The following is a 14970-nucleotide window of genomic DNA, read 5'->3' as shown; positions in this document are numbered from 1 at the left end:
CCTGCCTCTGCCTCCCGAGTGCTGGGATTAAAGGCGTGCGCCACCACCGCCCGGCTATAACTGGCTCAATTTATATTATACTTGTTACAACTATAGTTCCCACTCCTCAATAATTTGGTGTATTAGTGACCAAGACCATAATTATTAAAAATTACTAGGAGAAAAAAGTAGATATGCTAGATATCTAAAATGGTAAAATAGTGTTTGTGTTGTTTTTTAAAAAGAAAAGTGTGTGTGTGTGTGTGTGTGTGTGTGTTGAGTGTGGGTGCTTATGTGCTTGTGCTCCATAGTTGAGGTCTCTTTAACTGATCTTTGCTTTATTTATTATTGAGGCAGAATTTCTTGCTTAGCCCAGAGTTTGCTGACTTGGCTCTATAGGTAGCCCCACTTTCCTGGTATTCTGTCTGCTTTCCAATGCTGGGATATCAAGTGGACACCATGCCTGCCTGGCTTTATGAGGGTTTGAGAATGCAGACTCAACTCCTCATCTTGTATAGCACGTGTCTTACAATTCTGTACTTATGGAATAAATATGTTTATGGGCCTGGGTGTGGTAGAGTGCTTGCCTAGCATACGTGAAACCATATAAACCAGCTATGGTGGTGCATGTGTGATGGAGATAGCAGGATCAGAGGTTCAAGTTCATCTTCAGTTACATGGAAGTTATGCCGGGTGGTGGTGGCACACACCTTTAATCAGCACTCGGGAGGCAGAGGCAGGCGGATCTCTGTGAGTTCGAGACCAGCCTGGTCTACAAGAGCTAGTTCCAGGACAGGCTCCAAAACCACAGAGAAACCCTGTCTCGGGGGAAAAAAAAAAACAACAACAAAAAAAAAAACCAGTTACATGGAAGTTAAGGCCAGTCTGGGATGCATGTGACCCTGCTTCAAGAAAACATTAAAAAGCCAGGCATGCTGGTCTTTGCCTTTAAAACCATAACTGGGGAGGCAGAGGCAGGCAGATCTCTCTTAAACCAGCTAGGACTACACTAAATGCATATCTCCAAAATAAGCAGCCAAAAAAACAAACCAAGATAATAAGTAAATTTTTTTTTTAAGGAAGAAAACAAAAGAATTGATAAATTGATTTTCTTGGAGCCAAATACTAAGTGTAACCAATAGTAAAGGATTTCTTTTTAAAGGGAAATGACAATATAATAAATGATAGTTTCCATGAGATTCATAGTTTCTAACTAAAGTAGTTAATATTCTGACAAAAGGTAAATTGGGAAGAAAGGGTTTAATTTACCGAGAGTTGAGAGGAAGTGTAGTCATCAAGATGGGGAAGGCATGGCAGCAGGAGTGGGAGGCCAGGAAGTGGGACAGATTATAAAACCTCCAAACCTGCCCTTGGTGGCATATTTTCTTTGGCAAGCCTATTCCATTTAGAAGTCCCACAACTTTCCATATTCAAACCACAACATAATGAAACTAAAAGTACTGGTTATTTTGTTGCTGAGTGAAATGATCTATCCTTTAGAAATTGTAGGCATCAGAAATAAGAAATTTAAGAATTTTTCTTATAATATATATACACTCTTGCTTTGATGTGACATTGGGTTGTTGGTACATATTCCCTTATGCGTTTTCAAAAAAGATACTCATTCATTTGAGACAGTATTGCTATGTAGCCTATGCTGACCTTAAATGCTCCATCCTCCTGCCTCATCCTTTCTAGTTTTAGTTTTACACTTGTACCAACCATATCTGCCTTCAAAAAGGACTTTTTGAAAGCATATAGTTCCTTAATCAGAAACATGGTTGAAGGGCTGGAGAGACAGCTCATTAGTGAAGTGCTTGAGGACTTCAAATTCAAACTCTCCATCCTGCCTCTAGCTCCCAGGTGTTCAAGGACAAGAATGTATTTCTAAGCATGTGCCACTATTCTTTTATAGGTTTTTAATGTAAGTCTTTTGCTTATAGCATTTTTTTTTTTTCAAAACAGGGTTTTGCTGTAGTTTTAGAGCCTGTCCTGGAACTATCTCTTGTAGACCAGACTGGCCTCAAACTCACAGAGATCCGTCTGCCTCTGCCTCCTAAGTGCTGGGATTAAAGGTGTGCACCACCATTGCCTGGCAAACTGAAGTTCTTGATTTTTCCCAAAGGTTGAATATATTTCATTTATTCTATATATTAAGAATAGCTTGCTTTGGGACTGGTGAAAATGACCCAATGCCTAAAGTCTCTTGCAACCAAGACTTATGACCTGAGTTTGATATCTGGACCCACATGGTAAAAGGTTATGCCAGGAATCGAACCCTTATCTTTGAACATAGCAGGCAAGCATCTACCTCAAGAAAAATAGAAGAATGTCATTAACTTTATCCCAGTTATCTCTGTTCCTTTTGCCAGTTTATTTGTGCCTAAGAGAATTTCTTCTATAGAGCCAATAAATGTGCAATTTACTTTGGGCTAATGATTAAGACCATTACTTTATCCTGGTCTAGATTTCATAGACATTGGTGTTTTGTTTTATTTTGTTTTTTAAAGAAATTAAGCTGGGTGTGACGGCACATGCCTATTATCCCAGCAGGATTCTGAGGAGGTTTGTTTTGAGTGTTAATCCTGTAAGGGCTATATTCCAAGACTATGTATGTCTGTGTGGGTATGAAATCCCAGTACTGGGAGGAGTTGAGGAAAGCAAGTAAATATGATCAAAATAGATTGTGTAATATTCTCAATTTACATGCATTTTTTTAAGGAGGGAGAAAGGAAGAAGATATTAAAATAGATAAGAAGGCCAAAGTGAGATGGCACTCTGGGTAGAATTTGCTTGCTACACATGGAGGAAAAAGAGAACTGCCTACGGGAAATAAATAAATAAATAAATAAATAAATAAATAAATAAATAAATAAATAAATAAATAAAGTAAAAAATTAGTAAAATAGATATGTGGTTTTCTTTTATATTGGGGCTTGAAAGATGGCACAGGTTCAGACCCCTTACTGTTCTTAGAGAGGGACCTGGGTTCAGTTTCTAGCAGCACCCGTACCCACATAGTAGATCACAGCTCCAGTTTCAGGGGATCCAACACCCTCTTCTAGTCTAAGACCCCATAGCCCTACACAGTACACATACATACATTTGGACAAAACACTCATACCCACTTAAAAAAAAAAGAAACAAAAACTGAGGACCATAGAATTGGAAAGCAGCTTTTGCCTTATTCAGTGAATCGTACCAAAGATAGGTTGATTAAATATTGGGCATCTCCCCAGGCTCTTGTCGGTATGTTTATGTTAACATTTATAACTTGGTTTGTATTTATGTAGAAACTTTGATGCTGAGGAAGGCACATATTTTGCAGTACTATCCTACTGATGGCAGCAGGTCTGTTAAGCAGTGGAAAAGTTAGTTCTTGTTACTTTTTGGGGGGAGGAGTTGGTTTTGCTTTCTAGAGAGGAAAGTAGCCCAAGATTTTTCTAATTTTTCTAAGTGTTTTTGAGAGTTTTATATGGAAAGAAAAATAATATATTCCCTATTCCTACAAATTCACATTATCTTTGGGGAAAGAATTGAACCGTTCTCACTCAGGTCTGTCTTCCCACTGTACCCCATCCCCCTCTGTCTCCAATAGCTGTGCATATTTTTATCTTGTTCGCCTCTCCCTTCCCCTGCACAGCCTGGCCCACCCTTCCTTTTTCTCCATTCTTCTTCCTTTTCCTCTTTTTCCAAAGCATGATATCCTTAGATCCAAATTCTGATGTCAAGATACCTTTAGAACATATATGCAGGTTCAGCTTAGCAGCCCATTAATGAAATGTTTTTTTGTACTTAGCTCCTTCACAGTCAAAAATTTCAAAGAAAACACAATAAAATACATAATCCAGACCCTCTGAATTTTCCATTTTTACATGGCTTACTTTTCTTTATTTACTCTCTCTTTAAATACTTTACCCTTTTTTTAAAAGCATCAACTTTATTGTCTTTATTTTTTTTCTCTCTCCCAAGCCTACGTATAGCCATCCAACACTGTGACCCATTTAGAGGTCCTCTATGTCTGAATCTGTCCTATTGTGAATCTGTAATTCTTTATTATCCAGAAGCATTTCTTAAAATGTTAAGCACTTCTTAAAAACTTAAGTTGCGCCATGTAGAGGTAAATACAGTACATCCTGTTTCCTGCACAGTCTAAACCTTAACTGTGCTGTTATTATGATAATTACAATAGTTCCTGCCTGAGATCAGCACAGTTCAGCATGGCAGAACTGAGCTGCTTCTGCATCAGAGCCATTTGGTGCCCCTGAGCCGTGCACAGTTCCAGGCACACAGCAGTCCACATTGCCATCAAGCAAGCCGTAGCACTTTACTCCAAATGCTCCGTTCTAAAGCTCTGACTCCTGCAGGAGCCAGACAGAGATTGTGATGGTGGCACAGCCCAGGAAGTGGCGTTTTAAAACCACAGCTTTTTTTCCTGTTGCAGCTGCTGAATCAGGGAAATTTATCTACAGCACGCCCTAGCAAACAGCAAAAAGCTGTGTTAAGAAGCTCTGTTTTTTCTGCATTTAAAATTAAGCTCACTCAGGTTTTTAAGTGGATTTAATTGGCTACGTTGGGTGCCAATTTGTAGTGATGGAGGCAAGCAGGCCTGCTTTTTGTCCCGCCCAGCTCCCTCATGGCTAGCTTAGCCCCAGAATAATTACACGGAAACTGTATTCATTTAAACATTGCCTGGCCCATTAGTTCTAGCCTCTTATTGGCTAACTCTCACATCTTGATTAACCCATTTCTAATAATCTGTGTAGCACCATGAAGTGGTGGCTTACTGGGAAGATTCTAACCACCGTCCGTCTTGGTTAGGAGAAGCATGGTGACTGCCTCACTTCCCTTCTTCCCAGCATTCTGTTCTGTCTACTCCACCCACCTATGTTCTGACATATCAAGCCAAGCAGTTTTCTTTTTTAATTAATGAAAGTAACAGATAGATAGAAAACACTCCTACATCATCCCTTTCTTTGAGACAGTATCGCTTTAATAGCCTCAGCTGGCCTGGAACTCGCTGTATAGACTAGGCTAGCCTCAAATTTATGGCAATCCTCTTGGCTTTGCCTCCCAGTCTCCAGAGTGCTGAAATTAGAGCCCATTATGTCCTATTTACATTTAAATTTCTAAATTACATTTGTGTGAGTGTGTATGTGCACATGGCTCTTTGTGGAAGTTGGAGAACTTGACACAGTCAGTTCTCCACTTTGACCATGTGAGTCCTGGGGGTCAAACTCCCAGTTGCCAGGCTTGGTGGCGAGTGCCTTTGCGTACCTAACCATCTCTCTGGTTTATTAAATGTGTAGCTCAGGCTGACCTTAAAATTGTGATCCTCCTGCCTCCACCTTGTGTGCCATCATAATTGGCTTTTTTTAAAATGAGTTTTTAGATATTGTTTATAAATTACCATGTGATGTTGTTTATTGACTCTTTAACATCTATTGATCTTTTTGCAGTTACATCGGAGGTCTGAGATTGTTGCTACTAGTTCTGGTGATTTCATCTTGAAGACCTATGTAAGACGAAACAAGACTGACACTTTTAAAACTTTGAAAGGCAACCCAATTGGACTTAACATGTTAAGCAACAATAAAAAACTGAGGTACATTTAAAAGTTGAATCAGTTCTTTAAAAATAGAAAGATTGATGTGTAGGTATTATAGAGAAGGTAAAGTTTCTACTTTGTGACTAGAGGCCTCCCCCATTTCTTTTGAATTTGTCAGTAAAGCCAGGACATTCCTTAGATTCTTTGAATCTTAAAAAAAAGTTTTTTAGACATTCATGCATTCATTTCTTTATTGTGTGTGTACATGTGTACACATGTACATACATGTGCCATGATGTGCGTGTGGAGGAGGTCGGACAACAGTTTGAAGGAGTTGAGTTGTTTCCTCCCCCATGTGGGTTCTGTGATTGAACTCAGCTTTGTTGGTTTGGTGGCACTTGCCTTTACCTACTGAGTTACTTTGCTAGATCCAGTCTTTTAAGGTTGTATTTTACACATTTATTTGTGTGTATGATGCATGCATGCGTACACATGTGCACTCTATGTGTGGAAGCTAGACAGAATACTTTTTTGAGACCTGGTCACTGTATAGCCCTTGGCCAGCCTGGAACTTACTATGTAGATCAGACTATTCTCAAATTCAGAGATCCAAATGTACTGCCTCTGCCCCTAATTGCTGCTGGTTAAAGGTATGGACTAGTATACTTGACCTATACTTTTTTTGTTGTTGGTTTTTTGTTTTGTTTTTTTTTTTTGAGACATGGTCTCTCACTGAACCTTTAGCTTGCTGTTTCAGGTGCAAGTGGACTGTTTTACCAGAGAGCCCTGAGGTCTGCATGGCCTCCCCTTGGCAGTGTTGTGTTGGGGCTCACACGAGGCTTGCACAAGGATGGATCTGAACCCAAGTTCTCATGCTCACACAACAAACACTTCACTCCCTGAGCCATCTCTCCAGTGCCCTTGGAGGCTTGATTTCATTCAGGCTTAATTGTAATGATTTCTGAATAAAGCCTATTGTAAGAAACATTTTAGTATTGTGACATCTCATGCATTTTCTTTTATGTTGGTATAGAGAAAAATCAGCAACAGCATTGGAAGTTTAAGGCAGTGTAGTAGATGCAGGAACTCACACTCACATACCTCCTAGTTCAGGTCATTTCAGCTCACACTCACTAACATATGTCCTAGTTCAGGTCATCTCAACATCTTGTTTTTCTCTTAAAAGATTTTATTCCACTTCTTCAGATAAAACACTCCTTTCCTATTGGCTATGATAGTAAACTGTCGTAATCCTAAGACTGTGCTATTAATATCAGTAACACCCCATAAATGGAGTTGAAAAATCACTCTTTTTAGAAAAGCTACTCTATCACCATGTAGCTAGCCCAATAAAATCTGTAAGCACCAGGTAACTTTCAAGTTAGGAGAATTAAAGTTTTAGGCTTTGGACTTCTGCTTGAGTATCTTAGTTATTCTTTTCCCTTGGTTTTGGAAATATTTGAAAAGATATTAGGAAGTATCCTAATAGCCTATTTTAGAAGCTTAATTAGATTTATCTTAGTAATATTATTTTAGTACACACAGCTTTTGTGTGCATGCTCAGATTTTAAAGGGTTATTTTGTCAGTGTGTATGTGACTTTGTCTGTACAAACTTTTGTTTGCTTTTGAATTTGCATTTGCAGTGAAAATACACCAGCTGCAGCGTTATGCTCTGGAACCGTAGTTCATGGCAGACGCTTCCATCATGCTCATGCACAGATACCAAGCGTCAAAACAGCAGCTCAGAGGTAAGGACCTCATTACCTTGGACTATAGCATTCCCTCTTTTTAAGCATTTTTTTAATTTTAAAAATGTTTTTCACCCCTTTCATGTGTAGAACTTGGCAGTTTTCACTGTCTGAAGAGTTAATATCTCCGACAAAATTCATGACTTGTTATACTTTATTTTATGTTTGAAAGTCACATTTTTGTGAAGAATTTAAAATAAGAACCATTTGCTGTATTACTTTCTAGGTCTAAGAAGATACTTAATGAAACTGATAAATAATAATGATCTAGCTTGACCTATCCTACTGGTAGTTGACCTAAGGAGCAAAACTAATCTTTATTAGTTTTCTTATTTTTAAGATTTCAGAGTTTCAAGCAAACCCCATTAGTTTAAAGTGTTTGGTCATATTATAATAAATTTAGGAGTTTTCACTAATGTTGAAAGTAGTGTTTCATCCTTAAAGCAATGAAAATAATGGTTGGGAAAAGATTGGTCTTTTAAACAATTTTTAGCTTTTTCAGAATCAGTTTCCTCTCAATTGATTCAAGATTCTTAGGCCCTTATAACTGTTAACATTTATTTTGTATACAATGTACACAGCGTTATTTATTTATTCGTTTGTTAATTTATGTGTTTATTTGGTTTTTTGGGACAGAGTTTTCTTTGTGGCCTTGGAGTCTGTCCTGGAACTTGCTCTATAGACCAGGCTGCTTGAACTCTGCCTTCCGAGTGCTGAAACTAAAGGCGTGTGCCTCCACTGCCTGATATATTCTTTATTTTTAAGCTTGTTAGTAATTTTTTTAAAAAAAGGATGTTTCAAACCTTAGAAACTTGCTACATCTGATGCTTATGTAGATTTACTACGATAAATCTTTGAAAAATCTTTAAATTTTTCTCATAATTTAAGATGACTAAATGAAAGCTTGCTTTTCTTAAATATGTTATTGGAGTTTTCACATAAAATTCTTAAGAAATTCAGTTCAATAGACAGAAGTTACTGCTCACACCAAAAATTTACTTTGTTATAATGCAGGGTACACTAACAAATCAGGCTCTCAGGCCAACATGGGGTACTAACATAAGGATAAAGGATAAAAAATAAGATGTGTGGTTACACAAAAAGATTAAAGTCAGAAAATTGTGTTGATTTATACTAGGTCTTTGCCGTATTGTGTCTTTTAATATGTATTGCTGCCCATCTCTGAAAATGATAAGATTTAGTTGGTAAGAGCTAGTGTTTATTGGTAAAAAAAATATCGTTTTCTAAAAATGCTGCCAGAATTAATTCCTATCCCAAGACAATCCTGAGTCAGAATATCTTTCCAGAATGCTTATGTGCAGTAAGGGAAACACATTCAAGATTCTGGTGGCAGCACAGAGTCTGCTCATGTTTGTCTCAAATCTGTATAAGAGAAAATATGACTTGTCTTTTAAAGAATTTTGAACTCCAAAGTCAAGTCATTGAAAGTTCTCAGTTTTATTGCTTCAAAAACAAAGGGGTTTGTATTTTGCAAAACAGGTATAGAAGAAAACCATGTATTGGATGATTAATATGCTAAATCCCGTCCTCTCAGATTGAATCTAAGAATAATGGTTAAGGACAGGAAGGCGAATAAATGAGTCCAGATGTGTTGGCACACGCCTGTAATCCCAGCACTTAGTCAAACTGAGGCAGCAAGAATGCTTTGGATTTGAAGACATCTCCAACTAGAGAGTTTAGTGAGGGTTACTGCAGGGGGAGGCCCTGGGCCCTAACCACTACCGCACTGCTCCAACGCTAGGGACAGGGACTTAGGTGTAAGTTCAGTATTTCGGATATGCAAACTGCCTGTGAGAACAGCATGGCATAGAGCGATCCTGCAGGAGGATGTCATACAGCAAACAGCCTTTGAGAGCACTTCAGAGGCCTAAACTGAAAAGAACTTTTTTTTTTTAATGATTTTTCCTAAATCTTAATTTGAAATTAAGAACTGTTATCAGTTTGGTAGTTTACAGAACATTTTTTTTGGAGAGAATGATAGAGCTTGTTTTTTATGTCAGACACTGTATTCTAGTAGTTTGTATGTAGTTTTTAAGGAAGATTGATAGTTTAGGGGGAAGATAGTTGTCAAATTTTATATCAGATTTGTATCATTTGGTGGAGACAATTTACTTTCTAATCTGTTTTCTTACTACTCTTCCAAAAGTTGTTTTATATATAAAAGATAGGCACATGCACTGACAATGCTAAAGGAAATTGTGGAGAAAAATGAGCTGCAAGTATTTAAAAATCTATATACATTACTGCTCCACTCCATTTTTAAGCAGCTTTAAAAACTAACACTTTTTATAGTTGTATGTTTTTTTTTAAATTTCACTTTTAAATCATTATTTTCTTAGCTTTCTTTTAAACTTTGGTTAAAAACTTTTAAAGGGGAAAATAAATAAATGTCTTTAAAAACGTGTGATCCAGTGGGATGTAGCACATGTCTTAAAGTCACCACTTAGGATCCTAAAGTATAGGGTCATTGGTTTGAGGCTAGCCTTCATTGAGACCTATTCTCAGATACAATATATATATATAGTGTGTTTCATATATATATATATATATATATACATACATACATATATATATGTGAACCATACTCAGAAACTGGGTCCCAGAATAAGCAAGATTGAATTATTAATGGATGGCTCTACCTTGGATGTTTCGAAATCCTAAATCAAGACATGAATATCAGAATTAAATCAGTGTCTATTTTTATCTTTTTATTTTCATGGTTTTGTTTGAAGATTTTTTTTTTAATCATGCGTGCGTGTGTAGCTATGTGCACATGAGTCTAAAAGTACTCAGACCAGAAGAATGTGTTGGATCCTCTGCAGCTGGAGTTGTAGGCAGTTGTGTGTCCTTGATACAGGAGCCAGAAATTAAACTTGCGTCCTGTGTATGAGCCCTATCTGCTCTTAACCACTGAGCCATCTTTCTAACCCCTCCTTTTCTTTTTAAGACCACTAGCACAGCTTTTATTAAAGCTTTTTTTTTTGCTGTTTTGCATGAAATGGTTCAAAAAAAGAGTATAAGTTGACACTTTCAAAGTCCTGCTTTATTAATAACTTCCACATGTTTAATCTATTTTTATATATGCATGTATATTCTGGTGTGAGCTTTGATAGTGTATACATTGAAGCTTCTTGTGGAATGTTGTCATTTGTAAAGTAGACATCATGTGTATGTGTGTGTTGCTGAGGATGAAATCCAGGGCTTCCACTTCCACCAAGACATCCCTGTCTTTAAAATGTATTTTTCTCAAGGTTAAGGTGGTAATAATTTCTCTTCCTGCCTCTCAGTTTAGTGCAAAGAACCAAACCTATTGATCTATATTCTATACTTTTTGTTTTTGTTTTTTGTTTGTTTGCTTGCTTGCTTTTTTACAGGTGAGTTTTAAAATTCTTTTTAGAGTCCTTGTTTGCCTCTTGGGATTAGCAGTACGACGTTAGAAGTATCTCACTTTTAGGTGTTTTAATGTTTCCTGGGGCTGTAGCTTCCTAAGGGAGATAGAAAGCCAGCCTGTGTTTGAGCCTGGGTATTTATATTTCCTTGACTTCAACAGAAATGCCATGTTATCATTTTTCTGTCATCTGATAGATAAGTTTTCTATGAGTCTTGGGTAGCAAAGGTACACTTTCAGATCTATTAGTGTAGATATATTGTTTCTTCACTGTTGAAAACTGTTTTAATGTGTCATTTATTTATTTACTTATTTGGTTTTTGTCAAGACAGGGTTTCCCTGTAGCTTTGGAGCCTGTCCTGGAGCTTGCTCTGAAGACCAGGCTGGCTTTTAACTCACAGAGATCCACCTGTCTCTACCTCCCAAGTGCTGGGATTAAAGGCATGCGCCACCGCCAGCCAGCCTTTTAATGTGTGTCTTTTGCTCATTGGTTACTTTTTACTTAATTTGTTAGATTGTACTGTTGTTGTGTACTTTAGTGGAAGGAATGTACTACTGTAGTTTTAAAATTTTGTTACTTGTTTTACTTACAATTTTGAACATTAATCTTTTATATGATGGAGAGCAATAATTTCAGAATGTGAGTTTTATTTTATTCTAAATTGAAGACTTTAGTTTTACTTTTCTGGAGGTGCCATGAATTGTGAAAAAATGTAGAAATAACTTTTACACATTGGACTTATGATAAGAGGCCATGGTTATAAACCTAGGCTTTGTCTTGTGTCCTAAATAACATACAGTATTTATTCTAAGACTGCTGTATAGTTAGAAACTTTGTTTTTAATATAATAAAACTGAAATTATTAGAGTTTTTTTGTAATTTCCAGGAAATATCATTTCTTGAAAATGATATTTATGACTGTCATAAAATAATATGTCATCAAATACTTTAGGTAAACCTCTTCTGAGAATTTTTAGTTTTATGCATCCATATCTTCCTATTAAATATTTGACAACTTATTTTGTTGACCAAAATTGAAAAAAATTAATAGTTAGCATATAGTGTATGCAAAATATCATTAAAACCAATTGCTCCTATTAATAGTTTGCCTTGTTGACTGCAATATGACAACTGCAATGATATACATACCAACAGTGAAGTCTCCCGCTTACATGTTTTTTCTTTTTCATGTTTTAAGCAATCAGGACCGCAAAGAAAGGTAAGCTTAATGTTGATGAAATTAGAACATGGGTGTAGCAATAAATTATCAGCTTATATACTTTGAACAATACCCTAAAGTGGAGTTCATCACAAAGCTTAGTATTTTAATTGAAGGAAACCTGTTCATAGTACATTGTGATATTTGGTGTGTGGGTAATGTTTCAGTCTAATTTTCAGTGCATGTATATTGCATGGATGGTTATTATTTATTTATGCTGATGTCTGACTAATTTTCTTTAAAAATAAAATTTTCAGTGCCTTAACTGTAAAGTTATTTGCAGTTAAATCACCCAATTCTTTGTAGCAGGATGACTTGAGTAGCCTGAGTTATGAAGAGCACAGGATGAGCAAGACCTGTCCATAGCCTGGAACTCACTATGTAGATCAGGCTAGCCTTGCTCATAGAATTTTACATGCTTTGTAAAAATGGACTGGGAGACAACTTTTTCTTACAGAAATATTCCGAATGAAATATGTAGATATTGCTGCTTTTTGAGTGTGAACTGAATTTGTTGCCAAGTAGAGTGAGGGGGGGAAATGGTAGTTTTAGAATAGAGGAAACTGGTAAAGGTTACCTTAAACAAGAGGCTAAGGTTGGCTAGGTGTGGTGGCTCACAACTGCAGTCTCAGTATTTGAGAAGCTGAGGTAGTAGAATCCAAGTTATACAAGCTCAGTCTGTGCCACGAGAGACTTTTACAAAGGGAAAGACAGTCAGTGCTATACAGAGAAACAAACTGGGTGTCGTAGTGCACTCCTTGCTCCCGCAGTCAGGAGTGGTTGGTGGTACTACCCCAGATATCTGGAATACAATATGGAAACATTTTTATATTAAGCTTAAGGATTTTTTTTTTAAAGAAAGGATTTCTTTGTGCGCCCCTGGCTGTCTTGTGCACCCCTGCCTCCTGAGTGCTGAGATTAAAGGTGTGTGCCACCACCACAGAGTTAAGGGATATTTTTATGTTTGCGTTTTATTTTAATATAATTAAGAATAGCTGACTTTTCTTATTTGTGTAGGAAAACATTCAAGAAAACAGTAGCTATGAAGTCTGAAATACAAGCAAATGCATGTAATATTACAATACATTTTAGCATTGTGGGTATTACATGATATATATGTATTCATCCTTATTAGGAATTTATGGTAGTACAAAGAATCAGATTGCAAAAAGCATAGTTCACTAAAACAGTATATATCATTTTTCAGTATGTTTATTTGTAACTGATAAATAATTGTGAGGTTTTTGTTAAAAATATTCAACATTTCAAAATACTTAATGTTTTTGTTGCCTGTAATTTAAAAAAATAGGTGACAGAATTACAGTGGAAGTATTACTATATTCACGAAACATGAATATTTTAAGTTTAATGTAGTATAGTTAGGAGCCCAAAATGTTTTTTGAGATGGAGTCTCTTGCAGTCCATGCTGGCCTTTAACTCTCTATGAAACCGAGGCCAACCTTGGACTCCTGATCATTCTGCCTTTCCAGCTGCTGGGATTACAGGCATGTGCACCATCTAGGCTAGAAGCTGAAAACATGCCCTTCAATAAAATTAATTTTGAGCATTTAAAATTTATTCTTTAACAATTTCATAAAATGTAGTATGAACTGATCCACCCAATATCTTGCCATCCATCTCTCTTTCTTCCTCTGAAGCCCTTCCTCTCCTTAACAAGTATCTACTTCTTCCTTTTGTCCATTCCCCCATCCCTGTGTCCCCCATGCCCCGTGCCCCCCCCCCCACGAGCATTTAGTTAGAGTTCCTTGCATGAGCACAGGTGAGGGGTTTTCGGTTTTTTTTTAACTTAAGCACCGAAAACTTACCACTGGCTATACCACTATGAAATTATTACTGGTTCTTCTGTCAACCATTACTGCCTGTGGCTCCTTAAGGAGAGATGGGACACCATGAGCTTCTTCCCCATTCATGATGGCATTGAGGCTCATACAGGTCTTGTGTAGGTAAATTCCACTGCTCGGAGTTTATGAGTGCAGCTACCATCTTACATCTAGAAAATACATTTCATACCGCTAGTCCCCATTCCTCAGCTCTTTCATTCTTCTGACATTTCCCACTGAGCCTTTGTGTTAGGGGGTGGAGGGGAAGAAGGAGTGTGTACAGATGTCATGTTCAGCTCTAAATACTCAACAGGAACTTCTTAACACTGATCACTTCTGAGTCTCTGCATCAAACTGGCATTTATTTCAGACAGAAACTTCTCTGAACAGGGCAGAAGTTAGCTCTGTCCTTTGGGTATAAACATAAATATTTAGTTAGAAAGCAATTTGATACTATGTTTATTTGGCAAACCAGCAGCACTACTATGACCTATGACCTCCCAATCAAGGTCTTTTGACTAGGTCTTTAGTATCAGGCATAAATTCCCTCCTGTGCAGAGGACCTCAGATCTAACCAGCAAAGAGCTGACTACCTCAGTAAGCTTCATTCGCTATTAGACCAGTGGGCCTGTCCTGCCTGACTGATTGGCATTGTAACTAAAAGGTTCATAATAAGGTATGGTCATTTATATGTCATTCAAGGAAGATATTACTTTCTTGTACTATGAAAACTAGCTAGCAGGGCTTCTAGGCCTTCTTTCTTTGGTTCAGTGTCTTCAAATATCCCAGATTGGTTTAGAACTCTGTATAGTGAAATGACCTTGAACTTTTTTGGGGGGGCGGGTGATTTATTATGTGTCTATGTATCTTCCTGTGGATTTGGGCACATGAGTGCAGGTGTCTTTGGAGGTCAGAAGCATTTGTCTCAACTCTTCAGAGCTGGAGTTATAGGTGACTGTGTGTGGGGAGGGTTTGGGAGTTGGGGGTAGGTGTGTGTGTGCCCACTGGGAACAGAATTTAGGTCCTCTGCAAGGGAAGTTAAGATTGCTTTTAACTGCTTTGCCATCTCCAGCCCTAACCTTGAACTTCTGACCCTCCTCTACCTCCTGAGTGATAAAATTACATACATACACACATGCACATACATACATACATACATACATACAAACAATATACAGCTTCATGCAGGCTAAGCAAACACATTCCATCACTGAGTTAAATCCC

At 37.3% G+C, this 14970-nt stretch overlaps 1 protein-coding gene across 2 annotated transcripts in view; it reads left to right on the top strand.

Annotated features, from left to right (window-relative positions):
* Senp6 (SUMO specific peptidase 6) overlaps positions 1-14970 on the top strand; it is an 87147-nt gene that overhangs the window by 18643 nt on the left and 53534 nt on the right. Inside the window, exons 4-6 of one of the 2 annotated variants that reach the window (XM_005347570.3) lie at positions 5439-5584; positions 7172-7276; positions 11885-11905. In XM_005347570.3, the coding sequence (XP_005347627.1) occupies positions 5439-5584; positions 7172-7276; positions 11885-11905 (272 nt within the window). The remainder of the gene's footprint in view (positions 1-5438; positions 5585-7171; positions 7277-11884; positions 11906-14970) is intronic. The other variant, XM_005347571.3, reaches the window with a different exon arrangement.

This window comes from Microtus ochrogaster, chromosome 5 (assembly GCF_000317375.1).
Source record: "Microtus ochrogaster isolate Prairie Vole_2 chromosome 5, MicOch1.0, whole genome shotgun sequence".
Taxonomy (NCBI): domain Eukaryota; kingdom Metazoa; phylum Chordata; class Mammalia; order Rodentia; family Cricetidae; genus Microtus; species Microtus ochrogaster.
The sequence above is the reverse complement of the archived record's forward strand: the minus strand, read 5'-3'. Positions and strand labels throughout refer to the sequence as shown.